This window comes from Urocampus carinirostris, chromosome 13 (genome assembly GCF_059441175.1).
Source record: "Urocampus carinirostris isolate Australia breed hairy pipefish chromosome 13, RoL_Ucar_1.0, whole genome shotgun sequence".
NCBI lineage: Eukaryota > Metazoa > Chordata > Actinopteri > Syngnathiformes > Syngnathidae > Urocampus > Urocampus carinirostris.
The window spans coordinates 25,877,531-25,894,250 of NC_142361.1; the positions used below are offsets into that span (position 1 = coordinate 25,877,531).

At 37.3% G+C, this 16,720-nt stretch overlaps 2 protein-coding genes across 7 annotated transcripts in view; one reads left to right on the forward strand and one right to left on the reverse strand.

Annotated features, from left to right (window-relative positions):
- Positions 1-2,399: 2,399 nt before the first annotated feature.
- LOC148354158 (isoaspartyl peptidase/L-asparaginase) overlaps positions 2,400-16,720 on the reverse strand; it is a 53,574-nt gene continuing 39,253 nt past the window's right edge. The window contains exons 1-8 of one of the 4 annotated variants that reach the window (XM_088351145.1): positions 16,582-16,654; positions 16,186-16,329; positions 11,958-12,154; positions 9,446-9,588; positions 5,788-5,951; positions 2,931-3,049; positions 2,748-2,858; positions 2,400-2,685 (exon numbers count right to left, since the gene is read on the reverse strand). In XM_088351145.1, coding sequence (XP_088207271.1) covers positions 2,480-2,685; positions 2,748-2,858; positions 2,931-3,049; positions 5,788-5,951; positions 9,446-9,588; positions 11,958-12,144 — 930 coding nt within the window. In that variant the 5' untranslated portion in view covers positions 12,145-12,154; positions 16,186-16,329; positions 16,582-16,654 and the 3' untranslated portion in view covers positions 2,400-2,479. Of the gene's footprint in view, positions 2,686-2,747; positions 2,859-2,930; positions 3,050-5,787; positions 5,952-9,445; positions 9,589-11,957; positions 12,155-14,243; positions 14,341-16,185; positions 16,330-16,398; positions 16,534-16,581; positions 16,655-16,720 lie in introns of those variants that run through there. The other 3 variants (XM_088351144.1, XM_088351146.1, XM_088351143.1) reach the window with 3 other exon arrangements.
- The window catches only part of khdrbs2 (KH domain containing, RNA binding, signal transduction associated 2), a 113,913-nt gene continuing 113,537 nt past the window's right edge, over positions 16,345-16,720 (forward strand). For all 3 annotated transcript variants that reach the window (XR_015852426.1, XM_088351141.1, XM_088351142.1), the window contains exon 1: positions 16,345-16,650. Coding sequence is in view for 2 of the 3 variants with exons in the window: in XM_088351141.1 (XP_088207267.1) it covers positions 16,560-16,650 (91 nt within the window). In the remaining variant the exon portion in view is untranslated. The remainder of the gene's footprint in view (positions 16,651-16,720) is intronic.

Sequence of the window (16,720 nt, forward strand, 5' to 3'; positions counted from 1 at the left end):
ACAATCATTACATTTATATTTGATTTCATATAAAGCAGGGGTGTCAAACTTATTTTCACCAAGGGAAAGATCAGCGTAATGTATGCCCTCAAAGGACATGATAACAAATACAAACAGGGTTGGGTAGGGTTACTTTAACTGGATTACTTTCAATTACTTTTGGATTACTCCAATACCAAATATGCTAATAATAGACAAAATAGACTAAATATGAATAAAATTACTAAATTTTGTGCAAGCTTGGGGAGTAACAGAATACATGGAACGGCAAAAATGATGTTGGCAAGCTGTTTGGATTTATTTTCATTTGGTTTCTGTCGCATTTTATGTTAGTTTTGCGGAGATCAAAGAGATCAAAGCCAGGAGAGAAAGCTTACCACGTGTTGTGAGTCATAATTTTATTCATATTTAGTTTCTTTTGTCTTTTATTAGTATATTTGGTATTGGAGTAATCCAAAAGTAATTGAAAGTAATCAAGTTAAAGTAACCCTACCCAACCCTGAATACAAGTGTAAGTAAATATTATCGGGGTGTGAAATAATATAACTACTCCTTCAAGGAAAGTAACTTTGAATGCATACATATTAAAGTCACAAACATTAGATTGAAAATATTTCTCTACATATACATAATTTGTTGTAAATTAAATCAAAGGACACCTCTACATACAAGCTACGAGAAACTCGAGATGTATTTGGAACAAAAAATTGTGGACATGCGAGAGAAAATCAGAAGTTACCATTAGAGAACGGGCCTTAAAGTCATGTTATTATTATGTAATGTATCTATTTACTGTATGTTTACGTTCAATTACTATTTGGAGGTGTTTTGAGTGATCAGGGTTAACTTGGATGCTTTTGGGAATCATTTGATTTTGACTTATTTAATACCAGGAAAATTCGTTTGACATGTGAGCAATTCTCTGTATGGGCGCGATCCAGGAATGAATTTATGTCGTATGTAGAATTATCTATCACTGAACATTTTTAAGATAATTTATTCCTCATTTCCCCTCATTGATATGGAAATACTGGCATGTAGTGGTGCTGAGCCACCACTTTGCAGATATTGTAGTTGACTGGCATTGTGGGAAATGAGGTTTTTGGTCAGGTTCACTGTGTATATATATATATATATATATATATATATATATATATATATATATATATATATATATATATATATATATATATATATATATATATATATATATATATATATATATATATATGTATATATATATATCTCATCTCATCTTATCAGCTGCACCGCTTATCCTCAGTAGGATCGCGGGGGTGCTGGAGCCCATCCCAGCAATCATCGGGCAGTGGGCAGGGGACACCCTGAACTGGTTGCCAGCCAGTTCCAGGGCACACAGACGCACACAATCACATACCTGTCAACTTGTACGTTTTTGCCGTACAAAGTACATTTGTTATGCATTTTAAGACGTGTATGACGTACAAGACAATCTGTACAGAAAATGCAAATTTGTCAATTATGGGTACCATCCGGTAAACACCGACTATCACGAAACGGCAAATCAATGAAGTCTAACAAGTTCGCCGCGGTAGCTTCTACCTCGGTATCGTTTTTTTTCGTTACAAACAAAGCGAGCGGTTTGATGCTACTGTTCCCATGCGTCTGCCGCCTGGGGATTTCCCATCATGCATCATTCTGGAAAAAAAAATCTTATTTATTATTAAAGATTATTTTGTAAGGGAAAATACGACAGTTTGTACGGGCATGGAGCCGTGGAGGTTGACAGGTATGCAATCATTAATAAGCTCACTCATACCTAGGGACAATTTGGAGTCACTAATTCAACAGTTTTTGGAATGTGGGAGGAACCTGCAATCTCCATACAGGAAGAAAACTGGTGAGAACCATGCTACATACGTGCTAACCACTCAACCATCGGCTGCCCAAAGTATATATAACGCATGTCCTAAATCAGGGGTCGGGAACCTTTATGACTCACCATAAAACTAAAAATTCAGATTTTTCTTTTCAGTGGGAGCCACACCATACAGTACACAAACCTGATCTCCACACAAAAGCTAATTCCTCAGTGCATTTTGTTTGACTGTGTGATGTTTCCATAATACACGGTATATGAAATAATAATAATGCCAGAGACTATGTCTTAAAGACACTGAAGACATTTCTTCTTACCAGCCTTAAAGCTAGAAAAGCGCTATTGCTACTAGTGGTAGAAATACGGTATTGCACTAATTTTATCCCCAAGAAAATGTACGCAAGAAAAGGGCCACACTTGACTCCCAAGCCATACGTTCCCCACCATTGTCCTAATTTATATCGTTAGCTCAGGTTATTTTTTAGTGCCATGATAGCTCACTCACAACCTATTTCCGAAATAGAACAAAATAGAAGTCGAATCATGGTAAAACATCAAGATTTCATACATAAAACATCATTTGATGGAATTTAAATCTCATGAATAAATCAATAAAACATTTTAGGACAAGCGCTCCTTTTGTTTCTCCCCAGGCTCCAATCCGTAGTAGAAAGCTCCATTTTCCACAGCGGCCCAAGCCATTCTCTTGGTGCTGAAAATGGACGCCCACTGACCCTGGGGCGATACCACGATGACGCCACCGGCGCCGTGTACGCGCTCTCCCATGTACTGCAGAGACACACTCGCCGCCTCTTCCACTGATTTACCTGATGAAGGAGAAAATGCTTGGAAAAAACGTTTCAAGATGTCAAAAACGTCCCGTGAGGACCTTGTTCCATATGTGAGAGGACCAGTTTGGCCAGTGTGACTTTGAGGATGGCCTCCCCGTGGCCAGTGCAAGAAACGGCACCGCTCAAGTTGTCAGCGTAGCCACCACAACCTCAATTTCACCAGGAAAAACATTATGAGTCATTTTCAATCGTAAAACAGAATATATCGAAATAAATCGTACCGATAACCGGGCTGTCACCGACCCTCCCGACCATTTTATTTCGGATCCCTCCAGTTGACGTGGCACAGGCAACATTGCCAACGTGGTCTACGGCAACAGCGCCAACTGTATCGTGGGCCCTGGAACGACAGTACGTACAGATACCAGGTATCGGTGAGTTTCGATACTTGCCTTCTTAAGGTATCAAACTTGCAATAATAGCAGTTTTGGTTGCCTTTGAGTGGCAATCAAGGAACCTGGCATAGAATTGATGAGTGATAAGAGTGACAGCAACTACTGATACTAGGTATCTTAATCTGTTATGATATTTGCCTTTAAATGGTAGTCAATACCAGTTTTGACTGCTTTTCAGTGTCCATTTAACATTCAGGGAACCTGGAATTGAGGGAATGGGCCCTAGAATGACCGCCAGTACAGATACAGGCATCAGTATCAGGTTATTATAGGAGACTTTTTTAAGTATCATACGGTTTTGTCTGCCTTTTAGTTGCTTTTTAACTATTTAGAAATCTGGAAAAAAAATAACGAGCCCAAGATTGACACCAAGTACTTATGGCAGATATTGCTATCAGTTTTAGTAAGGTTTTTTTTGATTTACCGTATTTGCAATAAAAGCCAATACCAGTTTTGACTGCCTCTTAATGTCATTTAACAATCAAGGAACCTGGAATTTAGGGAATGGGCCCTAGAATGACAGCCAGAACAGATACAAGCATCAGTATCATGTTATTCTATGAAACCTTTTAAAGTATCATACTTAGCAGTTTTCGTCTGCCTTTTAGAAGCCATTTTAATATTTAGGAATCCGAAAAAGAATGAATGAGCCCAAGAATGACAGCAACTACTGATGGCAGATATTGGTATCAGTTTTAGTATCAGCCTTTTTGATGTATCATATTTGCAATAAAAGCCAGTACCAAGTTTTGACTGCCTTTTAGTATCCATTTAAAATCCAAGAAACCTAAGATTGAAGGAAGTGGGATCGCATGACAGCAAATACCGATACTAGGTATTGGTATCAGTTGAAAAGGCAGCCCTTTTAAAGGTACCATAACTGCAATTTCTACACCTACAAGCCTGTTTATGAGATAGTACATGTGTTCATGTATCTAAATAAATGAGTATTTTACACCATTAGGGATCGTGCCATAATACATACTAGGGCTTTAAATTAAGTAATTTTTGAAAGGAATGAATGCTATTTTATTTACTGTTGGTATCAGCATGTGGAATCAGCATCAATGACAACTAAACATTTGGGTATCAGTTTGAAAATATGTGGCAGAGCCAAGGCCATAAGCAAGCTATGCGGCTGCTTAGGGGACCCCCAAGAGTGATGAACTTTTTAGGTGCCAACATTGTCTCTTTGTGAGTCCACTTAAAATACTTCTACAGAAATACTACAAAAATACAACACAACAACTACAAACCTAGATATGAAATATAGTGGTTAAAAACCGGGTCCTCATATATTATTTTACTTTCATTCCTAAAATTAAAAAATAGCATAGAATTACTACAAAAATACTACCACAGTAATACTATATTACAATACACTACTACAGAATTATTCACTCCAAAAAAATACTACAAAAAGACAACTACATTAATATTACAAAAATACTTAAGAAATATGGCAAAAATACTACTCTGGAAATACTATGAAAATTCTACAAAAATACTACTAAAATACTGCTTTGGAAATACATCAATTACACTTTTACTGAAATACAAAAAAATATATAAATACATAATACTATAATGTAAAAAAAACTACTAGAGAAATGTTACTATAAAAATACTACTGCAACAGAAATACAGCAAATTACAACTATAGCGATACTACAAAAAATATTCCATGAAGACATCACAAAAATACTACAAAAATAAAACTACAGTAACATTGTAATTTAAAAATACTACAGAAATGCTACAGATATAAAACAAACGTTCCTATATAAAAATACTACAAAATACAACAGAGATAGTACAAAAATACTAAAAATATATAATATGACAGTATTACTACAAAAAACTATAATCATAAAACTACGCTAATAATACAAACTTACTTCAAAAATACTACGGATATGCAACCAAAAATCTACTTTTGAAATACAACTAAAGTACTCCAGAAGTACTGAAAAACTGCTACTATGGAAATACTTCAAAATTACTTCAGAAAATCTACAAAAATAGTACAAAAAGAAAACTACAGCAAGACTACAAAAACTTAAAAAAAAATCTGACTTCAGAAATAGTGAAAAAAAAAACGTTAAAAAAAATACTTCGAAAATACTATAATCATAAAATTACTTTAATAACACAAAAATACTATGAAAATACTGCAGATATACAAAAAAAATCTACTTTCCAAATAAAACAAAAGTACGGCAGAAATACTAAAAAAAATACTTCTATGGAACTATTACATAAAAATTACTTCAGAAATCCTACAAAAAATGGTACAAAAAAACTGCAGTAACACTACAAAAAAACTACAGAGCTTTAAGAAAAATCCGACTTCAGAAATACTTTCAAAAAGAAACGAAAAAAAAGCTGCAGTAATTCTTCAAAACTAAATAAGAAATGAAGTGCTTAAAACAGGGACCTATATTATTTTGCAAAAGCAATTTGATGAAAGTATTTCAAAAGAAGTATAACATGTCACATGCGGCCCCCGACTCCAAATAGTTGCCCACTCCTGGAGTACCACATGGAATGAGTTCTAGTATGTATAGGAATTATGACGTAATAGGGGGCCCCAAATAGAATATTGCCTGGGGCACCATGAAGGCTTGGGCGAGTCCTGATACGTGGTATTGAACATCCTTTCATTAAAAACTCAAACTCCTACCACTGAGCATTGAAGTCTTCTTTGACCCCAGTCAGATATTTCTTGTGCTTCTCCCATTCTTTTCTCTGATGACTGGTCACCAGTGTATCGGTAGGAACCCTGGTCACACCGATACTCTCGGCGAATAGGTTCGCCCCCGTATCCGTCAGCATGACATGGTCCGTCTGGGAGGGGGGGGTCACCAAAAATAGAAAAAAGTTAAAATCATACGTATTAAATTCATTATGACTGAGTTTTGAAGGACAGGGATATCAAATTCTGAATGTATTTGAGTTGTATGTTTAAATTAGAACTGCAGCTGTCAAGACCAGATCAGAGACAGGACCCACTTGCGTTACGTTTCTCTCAGTTTTATTGGAAAAAGGATAGGGTTGCACCCACGATCCTGTGATCGCTGGGCACGGGAAGCATGCCGCTTTGAACGCGGAAGTGGGACTTCCGTGGCGAGCCATGAGAGTGTCGGGAACGAAAAAACAGGCCAGTTGCCAGGATTGGAGAGCAAAAACGTAGTCGGGTTGGAAATGAGTCGAAAGCCAGGAGAGGAGAGTAGACTTGACTTGACTTGAAAATAGTATTAATCTCAATATTTAATTTGGAAACATGATAGTAGACAGTGCTGAAAAAACAGATTTTTTTTTAAAAAAAGCTTTAAAATATAAATCATGAAAATAATGATCAGATCAAATTCTTGAAGTCATAATTTGGTCAAATTTGGTTTTGTCCAAGCTTATTTTAATTGGTTAACAGAACAGAAATAACATGTTTGTCTCTTATCATTTACGAGCCTTATACATATTTTTATTTATGTATTATTGAAGCTTTAATGACTAACAAAGATGGTTAAAATTTACAATACAATACAATGCATTAACACTGGTTATGTTCCCGAAAATTAAGTGCATAAAATGTACATCTCTCCGAATCATTAAAAGATATAGTTCAACAGAAGTTCATGTGCTCTGCATATTTTGTGTTTATTTTTTTCTTTAAGTTAAAAATATTGCAAAATATTAATATTTCTGAACCGTAATGTGAGCCTGTAAGTAGTGTTGCCTTAATGGTGTCAAACACAGTAGGAATTATGAAAACTTTGCGAACCAAGATGTTATTCAATGCCAGGTTGCCTAAATTGTGCTGTATCCGTTTTGCAGTCCTTCATTAGTTGTATTTATTAGCCTATTTGCTGATATATTGAATTTTATACTTATTTTTTACCAGCAGAGAGCGCCAGAAATTCTGTTTCAGCGAGTTTTCTCCCTGAATAAAAATGTGAATTATGTTTATTTAAATTGATCACAACGTATGGTATAAAAGCACATGAGCTGTTTTCATGAACTAAACGTTCGTTTTTAGGACATTTTTATTCAATTAATGTTCTATTTAAGGATGTTTTTATTCAATGAATGTTCGATTTTAGGACCTCTTTATTAAATGAATTTTCATTTGATGAATTGAATTATGGCGCTCTTGAGCTTCCATAGTATTGTACATTGTTCACAAATATTAGACGTAATACTCTACAATAAAAGACAAAAATAAGATGAAACAACCAAAGAATATTAGGATCGAAATGCAGTAATTACACGGTAGAGCTTCTAAAATGTGAAAAGACTGCAATCATATTTCGCAGAAAAAATATACAAAATAATAACAAAGAATAAGAATATAAATACATTTACACACAGGCAAAATATTCTGAACAGTTTTGTGTGTTTGTTTAGGGTGGTGATGACCCTGGGTAAAAAACTGTCTTGAGCCTGTTCGTCTTCATTCAAGTGGTGGTGGCCGGGGTAAGGGGAGTACTTAAGAATGTTGCTTAGGCAGTATTGGAGCCGGCAATGTCCTTTAGACTGGGCGGAGAGCAACCGATGAGCTCCTAGGCTGTGTTGATGACACGCTGTAAGCTTTTCCCAATGTTTTTAAACGAAAGTCATCAATCTATGTGATATATTATTAGGTTTTCATGAGTACTTTAAGGATATTCTTTGAAATGTTTATAATTGGGACTGGGATATTCTTCGGATTTGGATTTCTGGTCTAACTAGTGTGGCTGAACTAGCAAGGGAATTTTCCTCTGTTGTGGCTGATTTGGGGCTGCCGGGCAAAATGGGGATTAATTACTTTTTTTTTCGATTCCAGCCGGGCCTCTGGTGTGCGTTTGGAAATCATCCCGGCCCCTGTCTATTTTCCAGACTCCCTGATGAAAATGCAGATTTTAGACCAGAGATCTCCAACCTGGTGCCTGCGGACAGCTTAGGAGACCGTGGACCTGTTTTAAAAATAGCTCACCAGTACTGGGTCATCGTGATTTTTCCAGTGAAATGATTTGTTTTGAGTGATTGACTGAGTCTATTTAACCCTACTTCCAATAATTAACCTGGTAATTACATGGTAACAACATATTAGTAACACAACTTTTCTTACTTTCACCATTTTCATTATTGTTTAGTTGATTGGTTGGTTGGATCCCTTAACCACCAGGGTAATGGGGCACCATTTCCTGTAGTGTGTCTTGGGCAAGTACAACCTGGTGGTGCCCATCCCTTTCCAGGCCAACATATGTTTCTACCAACGAAGCAAGGCGTCGCTGAAATAAAATATAAGGGCTCTTTGGGATTGTCAACACATCCTGGCCCCGTTTTCCAAACAAGTCCGGACCCCCTGATGAAAATGCAGATTTTAGACCAGAGGACTCCAATCTAATGCCTGCGGACACCTGAGGTGCCCGTGGACCTGTTCTGAAAATAGCTCACAAGCACTGGGTCATCGTGATTTTCTAATAATATGTTGTTTTTTTGAGTGGTTAACTGAGTCTGTTTAACCCTACTTCCAGTAGTTAACCTAATAATAACACAGTAACAACATAGTGATAACTGTCAAGACCAGAACCGAATCAGGACCCAATTGTGTAACGTTTACCACAAGGTTAATTGAAAGAAAGAGGAAGGGCTGCGGGACGCGGGAAGCAAGTCACTCATGCACTCGAATTGTGATCCGAATACGGAAGTGGATCTTCCGTAGCGAGCGATGGCGGTATCAGGGACGGAAAAACAGGTCGGTAGCCGGGACAGGGAGAGCAAAAACGTGGTTGGGGTAGAAAACGCGTCGTAAGCCAGGACGGGAGAGCAGACGTAGTCGGGATCAAAAAAATGGGCTGTAAGCCGGGACGGGGGAGCAGACGTGGTCGGAATAAAAACAGGTCGTAGCCGAAGACTAACGGGAGCAAAAATGGGACAGGCGGGAGTCAGGGTCAAAAAGGCTTGCCTTGTATCAACAGAGGTTTGCAGACAGACTGACAACAGGAGAGTGACAGGACTCGGTTTAAATAGGGACAGGGAGCCAATCAGAGCCCGCAGCAGTTGGCGCCAAATGAGCGGGCACAGGTGATTCACATCGGTAATCTTGACTATAACAGAATAAGTAGTTTTTTTTATACCGATGCATATCAAAATGGGGTTCTCTGAGCTAATAAGTAACAAAAAGTAACTCATAGCTTGAATTGGGTTTTCCTGTGTATTATATCATACAGTAAACTCCAAGAATTAGTGCAAAACCTTGTGTATAGCGCGCACCCAAACTTTGAGTTCTTCTTTTATGTACAAAAATTGCGCGTTATAGACGAATAAATGCGGTAACAAACGAATAATCATCTGATTACCTTCTCCATCACTGCCCGTGCCAGCGAAACAGGATTAGCAATGTTTTTCACAGAAGACACAGCGCCGCAAGCTAACGTCTCTCCATCCATAATGATAGCGTCCATTTCCACTTCCCCTTTCTCATTCAGAGTTGCTCCGTGACCTTTGATGACATCACACATTTTCCAACTGTGAGAAATTTCTCAAGATCCAGCATGACCGAAAAAGCGGATCCCATAAATGTAAACACAGAATAAGCTTTTAGAAAAGGATTTGATGACAGAAAGGAAATTGATATCGGGGAGTGTACAGTACCAGAACAAGGAAGTTTGATAGATTCTTCAGGATTCAAATACATCAAAGGTTTTCCAACACAAGCACAGCTACACTTCCCTGCTATGTAATGTTCAAACACTAGCTAAATATAAATGAAATGAATATGAAAGATAGCGGAATCTGTCGCACTTACTAGATGCAACTGAACCAAAAAGGAGAAACAAAGACAATGCGAGATTTGTTGCGACACTAACTTAACAAGATATAGATATGTTGGAACCTAAACTAACTAACTGAACAAAACACAAAAGGAAGAGGACACCGGGTATGTTCGAAAACTGACTGCTGTAAAACATTAAAGCTAAAATAATGCAGGATATGTTAGGACACTAACTGATAAAAACATAAAAGAAGGACGGCACAAAATATGTTGAAACACTAATTAATTTTAAGGGAAGAAAACATGAAAGAAAGACAAAGGATGATTTGCTTGGACACTAATTAACACAAAACATGAAAGACACTGCAGTAATGTTGGAACACTTACTAAATTGAACTGAAAAAAAAACATGAATAAAAGACAACACACAATATGTTGGAAAACTAACTGGGAATGTACAAAGAGAGAAAAGAACAGAACATGACAATTCAGTATGTACATTTATTTTTGCTCATTAAATGAATCAAATGATAGATAGATAGATAGATAGATAGATAGATAGAGAGAGAGAGAGAGAGAGAGAGAGAGAGAGAGAGAGAGAGAGAGAGAGAGAGAGAGATGGTTAGTAGAGAGAGAGAGAGAGAGAAAGGGAGATTGATAGAGTGAGATAGATAGAGTGAGAGAGGGAGAGAGAGGGAGAGAGAGAGAGAGGGAGAGAGAGAGGGAGCGAGAGAGAGAGCGAGAGAGAGAGAGAAAGAAAGAAAGAGAGAGAGATAGACAGATAGATCGAGAGAGAGAGAGTGATATAGATAGATAGATAGATAGATAGATAGATAGATAGATAGATAGATAGATAGATAGATAGATAGATAGATAGATAGATAGATAGATAGATAGATAGATAGATAGATAGATAGATAGAGAGTTAGAGATAGATAGAAAGAGAGAGAAAGAGAGAGTGAGATAGACAGATAGATAGATAGATAGATAGATAGATAGATAGATAGATAGATAGATAGATAGATAGATAGATAGATAGATAGATAGATAGATAGATAGATAGATAGATAGATAGATAGATAGATAGATAGATAGATAGATAGATAGATAGATAGATAGATAGAGAGTTAGAGATAGATAGAAAGAGAGAGAAAGAGAGAGTGAGATAGACAGATAGATAGATAGATAGATAGATAGATAGATAGATAGATAGATAGATAGATAGATAGATAGATAGATAGATAGATAGATAGATAGATAGATAGATAGATAAATAGATAGATAGATAGATAGATAGATAGATAGATAGATAGATAGATAGATAGATAGATAGATAGATAGATAGATAGATAGATAGATAGATAGATAGATAGATAGATAGATAGATAGATAGATAGATAGATAGATAGATAGATAGAGAGTTAGAGATAGATAGAAAGAGAGAGAAAGAGAGAGTGAGATAGACAGATAGATAGATAGATAGATAGATAGATAGATAGATAGATAGATAGATAGATAGATAGATAGATAGATAGATAGATAGATAGATAGATAGATAGATAGATAGATAGATAGATAGATAGATAGATAGATAGATAGATAGATAGATAGATAGATAGATAGATAGATAGATAGATAGATAGAGAGTTAGAGATAGATAGAAAGAGAGAGAAAGGGAGAGTGAGAGAGACAGATAGATAGATAGATAGATAGATAGAGAGAGAGAGAGAGAGAGAGAGAGAGAGAGAGAGAGAGAGAGAGAGAGAGAGAGAGAGAGAGAGATACTTTATTCATTTATTTATTTATTTATTTATTACACTTGCTAATAGGGGCAGTTCTGTGGGTGGATTCGGCTGGGGGCATTACCCCCTACATCTGAAACGACGCACCCCACCTTTAAATAAATCAAGTATTTTCACCCACTAGTGGCCGCTGTACAATACACCCCGGGGCTTTTTTGTTTTAACCCGCTTGAAAAAGTCGATGAGTAGAATGCTTACAACAGCATAATACCTGTAAAAATTCTGCAATTGCTGCTTTTTTGAGTAATAGGGTTCTCGGAGGATTCAGCACCCAGGTGGGAAAATTCTGCTTACCTGCGTTAAACACGGCGTTATCTTCCAGGGCCCGCACGGACGACTCCACGGCGTCGAGTGCGGTTCCGCCGTTCTGCAGAACGGAAAAACCTCGGCGAGCAGCCTCCTTGGCACCTCGCACCGAGGCCTCGGCCAGGGAATCCGGAATTGCCCACGCTCCGCCGTGCACGACTATGACGGCAGACATTTTTGAGTTCCTGCCATGTGAATGAATACATCACTTTTCGATTTCTTACTCGATCCTGAAGGAATTTTATAAATTTTACTATAAAGGATTTTATACAAGTTACATTTATTGAATGCAATGAAGATTTTTCACAGAGAAGGCTAAAGTTCAATGACATGTCACGCCGTTCCGAATGCGAATGTTTTGTTTAGTTCTGTTGATAACAGAATTCTGACGCAGATGGTAGGCGGTGTTTGGAGAACAAAGCCCTGATGACGTGTTTTGACCGGTCCAGACATCGAGGCGACGAGGTGGCGACGAGGTGGAGCCCACATGGGCGTTCCTGGCCCGCCCCATGGGAGGAGCCGACACGCCAGCTTGGGAGAAAGGCGTGGGCAGAGGAAGAACTTCAGAAGATGGATCAAGAGGGACAATCGAGAAAGGAGGCTCGACGAAAAGCGCCACTAATTCGGCTTATTCGATGGAATTCACTTAGTTTATTATTTAAGAAATTAAATCTGCCCCCGTGTGGGAATGTCGGTCTCTTGTTCATTTTTCCATAAAAAAACGAGCATGCATTGTTAGGCGAGTGTAAGTTGTGTTTGGTTAATGGAGTCAGATAACTAATTCGAATAATTTGGTAAACGATACATTTTTAATGTATTTAATTCCTAACAATCTGAATAAATGCAAATACACATTTACTAAGTTAGCATGCAGAAAAAATTGTCATGATTACCGATGTCATGCACCTGTGCCCGCTCCTTTGGCGCCAACTGCCTCGGACTCTGATTGGCTCTCTGTCCCTATTCGAACCCACTCCTATCTGTCCCCTTTTGTCAGTCCGTCTGCGAACCTCAGTTTACTCTAGGCAAGCCTTTTTCGACCCTGACTTCCACCTGTTATTTTGTTCCTGTCGAAGGATTATAAACATTTTACTATAAAGGCTTTTATTAAATACAAGTCACATTTATCGAGTGCAATGAAGATTTTCACTGAGTGAGCTTCAGGTGACGCCGTTCCGAATGCGAATGTTTTGCTTAGTTCTGTTGATAACAGGACTCTGACGCAGATTTAGAGAGCAGGAAAGAAAGAAAGTTACAGAGAGAGAAAGAGAGAGAAAGAAAGAGAGAGAGAGAGAGAGAGAGAGAGAGAGAGAGAGAGAGAGAGAGAGAGAGAGAGAGAGAGAGAGAGAGAGAGAGAGAGAGAGAGAGAGAGAGAGAGAGAGAGAGAGAGAGAGAAAATAGACCTTCCCCACTCAAAGATCAGTATCAAAAGCGCCTTCTGGATCTTGGCTCCCTCCTTAAAAAGTGTGGATTATTTCTCTGACTCCAAGGGATAAAGTACCTTGACATCTGAAACAGATGTTCGGGGACGGCCCACAAAATGGTCGAAAAATATTGCCACTTTAGATTACCGGAGAAAATTTGGACTGGCAGGAGAGCCACTTTCCCCGCATCAATAAAATCTCCCTTTAACCCACTCCAGCTGAGTCAACCAAACCTTCTTTCATCTCCAAACAGCCAGGAAGGTTCATTTCATTATTGTCACTCACCATATTCAATAAAGTTCCCTGCTTGCTTCTTCCTCCCTCTAAAAGTGAACTCCATTGCTGTGTCCCAAATGTTTACAAATACTGCTCTCGCGTGGCTTGCCAGAAGCATAAATTTACACTATATATCGATGGATAGAACTGTGGCATCCACTACATATTTACTAAAGTGTTTTTGCTGTAATTTCAGAAAATAAAACAGAAATGTCTTAAAAAAATCAACAAATACACATAGGAAGTGAACAAGTGTTTGTGTGTACTACACGTCCCAGAATGCTTTGTAGTATCAAACTATCCGAGGCGAGGTAAACTGCGCATACAAGTAATTGGATTACTAGATTACGATAATCCCAAATTGAAAGGACTAACTCTAATTTTTGATATCAGAATACTTCCCCCAAAACTTTATTTTGATTATTGTACACGCAAACATAGTTTTAATCAGAATATTGGCGCTCTTCCGTTTCTAATATGATTATTGCCTGTATGTTAACGTACCCTTAGATTAACCAACATATCTTCCAGTTGTTTAAGTTGTATATAGTGATCAAATACTTCCCATTCTTACCTTTCTGATGTGTGCTGTGTTCGATTGAAATTCTTTGGTCAGGACGCAAAAACTTTATCGAACAATGAACAATAATTACGTAACCACTGGACTTTGTTTCCCCTTTTGTTCCTCCTCCTTTAGGCTGGAGGAGATACCCTCCAACTAAATTGTGTAAAGGAAAGTGGGCATAATTTAAAATCTGTAGGTCCCCACAATTGGATTTGCATATTTATTTCTTTGTATTTGTTTGTACGCGAAACTATATCTCAGTCACTCTACATGGTGAACGAAGTATGCAGTATGACTTTTGGCCGCTAGATGTAGACATTTTCCGTCAAATAATAACGAACCAACTCAATTAACTTGTTCAGTACTTTATAATGTTCGGTTTTAAGATTAAACAAATAGTTTATTACTCCGGCAGTCCCCACCACAAATTCATTTTTGGTGAGACGTTTTGAATTACATTTAGAAAAATAGCGTAATTCGAGCCACAGATAAAAAAAAACGGTATAAAGGATCATTAGTAAAACAAATAAACGCAGCAGTTCATTTAAAATTGAATAAAACCATATGAACTTGATAAGTTATGTATTTAATCATTAAAAATTTTGAGTTGTCTTTTTGTGTGACGTTGTGAAATAAATGATTTGTTCCTGAAGTTCTCTAAAGGTTTGGAACTGTTACCACCATTGTATGTTTTCGTTATTTCAAAATATTTTTTTGAATGTTTGGGTTTATTTTGAAAGCCGTATTTGCCCCTTTTTTGATATTTTTTTTAAATAAAGATTTGTTAAAAAGTGCCTTTGATTTCAAGATAAAAGCTAATGCGTTCTTTCTTATTTCTTTCTTATTTATTTCTTGTTTCTTTCTTACCTTTTTCCTACTTACTTTCTTGTTTGTTTCTTTCTCTTATTCGTTTTTGCCCTACTTTCGGTTTTGTCAATCTGTCTGGCTTTCTTTCTTTCTTTCTTTCTTTCTTTCTTTCTTTCTTTCTTTCTTTCTTTCTTTCTTTCTTTCTTTCTTTCTTTCTTTCTTTCTTTCTTTCTTTCTTCTTTCTTTCTCTTTCTTTCTTTCTCTTTCTCTTTCTCTTTCTCTTTCTCTTTCTCTTTCTCTTTCTCTTTCTCTTTCCTTTCTCTTTTCTTTCTTTCTTTCTTTCTTTCTTTCTTTCTATCTTCTTACTTTCTGTCTTTCTTTCTTGTTTGTTTCTTTCTTTTTTATTACTTCCCGTCTTTCTTTCTCTCTTACTTTCTTGTTTCTTTATTTCTTCATTTTTTTCCTACTTTCTGTCTGTCTGTCCGTCTGTCTGTCTGTCTGTCTTTCTTTCTTGTTTCTTTCTTTCCTTTTTCCTACTTAATTTCTCGTTTGTTTTTTTCTGTTTTTCTTTTTTTCCTACTTTATGTCTGTCCGTCTTTTTTGTTTCTTTCCTTCTTCCGTTCTTCCTACTTTCTGTCTGTCTTTCTTTCTCTCTCTCTGTCTCTCTCTCTTTCTCTTTCTTTCTTTCTTTCTTTCTTTATCAATTTATTGATCAATTAATTCGCTTCTTTACTTCTTTGTTTGTGTATCCATTTCTTATGTTTGTTTCGGTATTCATTTCTTCATGTGTTTGATTGTTATTTTAGAATGTGCTCACTTTTATTGCATGCATGTTGGAGGATTAGCTATTTCCCTACCTATTTGAAGCCTTAGTTTATCTTTTTGTGCAGGAATAACTGGTGACGCCTTTTTTTCACGAGTTTATTTGTTTAGCATTCCTTTATTTTTCAATAATGCGCTTACCTTTATTGTGCGCATCTTGAAGGAATAGGTATGAGTAATAACTAATCGAAGCATAAGAGCATATTTTCCATCATTTTCTTCATTATTTTGTGCAGGGATAACATGGAGCAGTCTTTTCTCTTCTTTTTATGATATTATCCATATGTTTATCATACATTTTTTTTTTCAATAATACGCTCACCTTTATTGCGAGCCTGTTTGAGCAGGTATGCCTTTGTCCTCCAACACCTCCCAATTCCAGCATGTGTCCAATCGAGTTTGCAGAGGGGTGGGGAGAGCAGCGTGCAGGGTGCACCCACTGCGAGCGTCAGCTTCTGGCGTGCAGCTGAAGAGGAAAAAAAAAAGGCAAAAAGCAATCGGCCGAAAAGATGCACTCACGTCTCTGAATGTCTACCTGCAAGCAAACCACATCCCGGAGGACAAAACACACCGGGACTCTTTCCTCCTACTATTTTTTTCATCCCTTTGCTGGTTTTCCAGTCTGCAGCTGGAGCTAGGAGCTTCATATCGGTCGCTTGCACGAGCTGCAGTTTTGCAAACGTGCGGTGAAAAAAAATGCATCAAAATCATTTCTTACCTGAATTGATGGCTGAGAAAAAAACTTTGGAGCCTCAGTTTGGGCATGCGCTTCGCCTGCTTGCAGAAGGTAAGTCGCTCCGCGGTATCTCTTCATGTTTTATCAGGTTTGTTTATTTCAGTGGGTCACTACTTTTTTT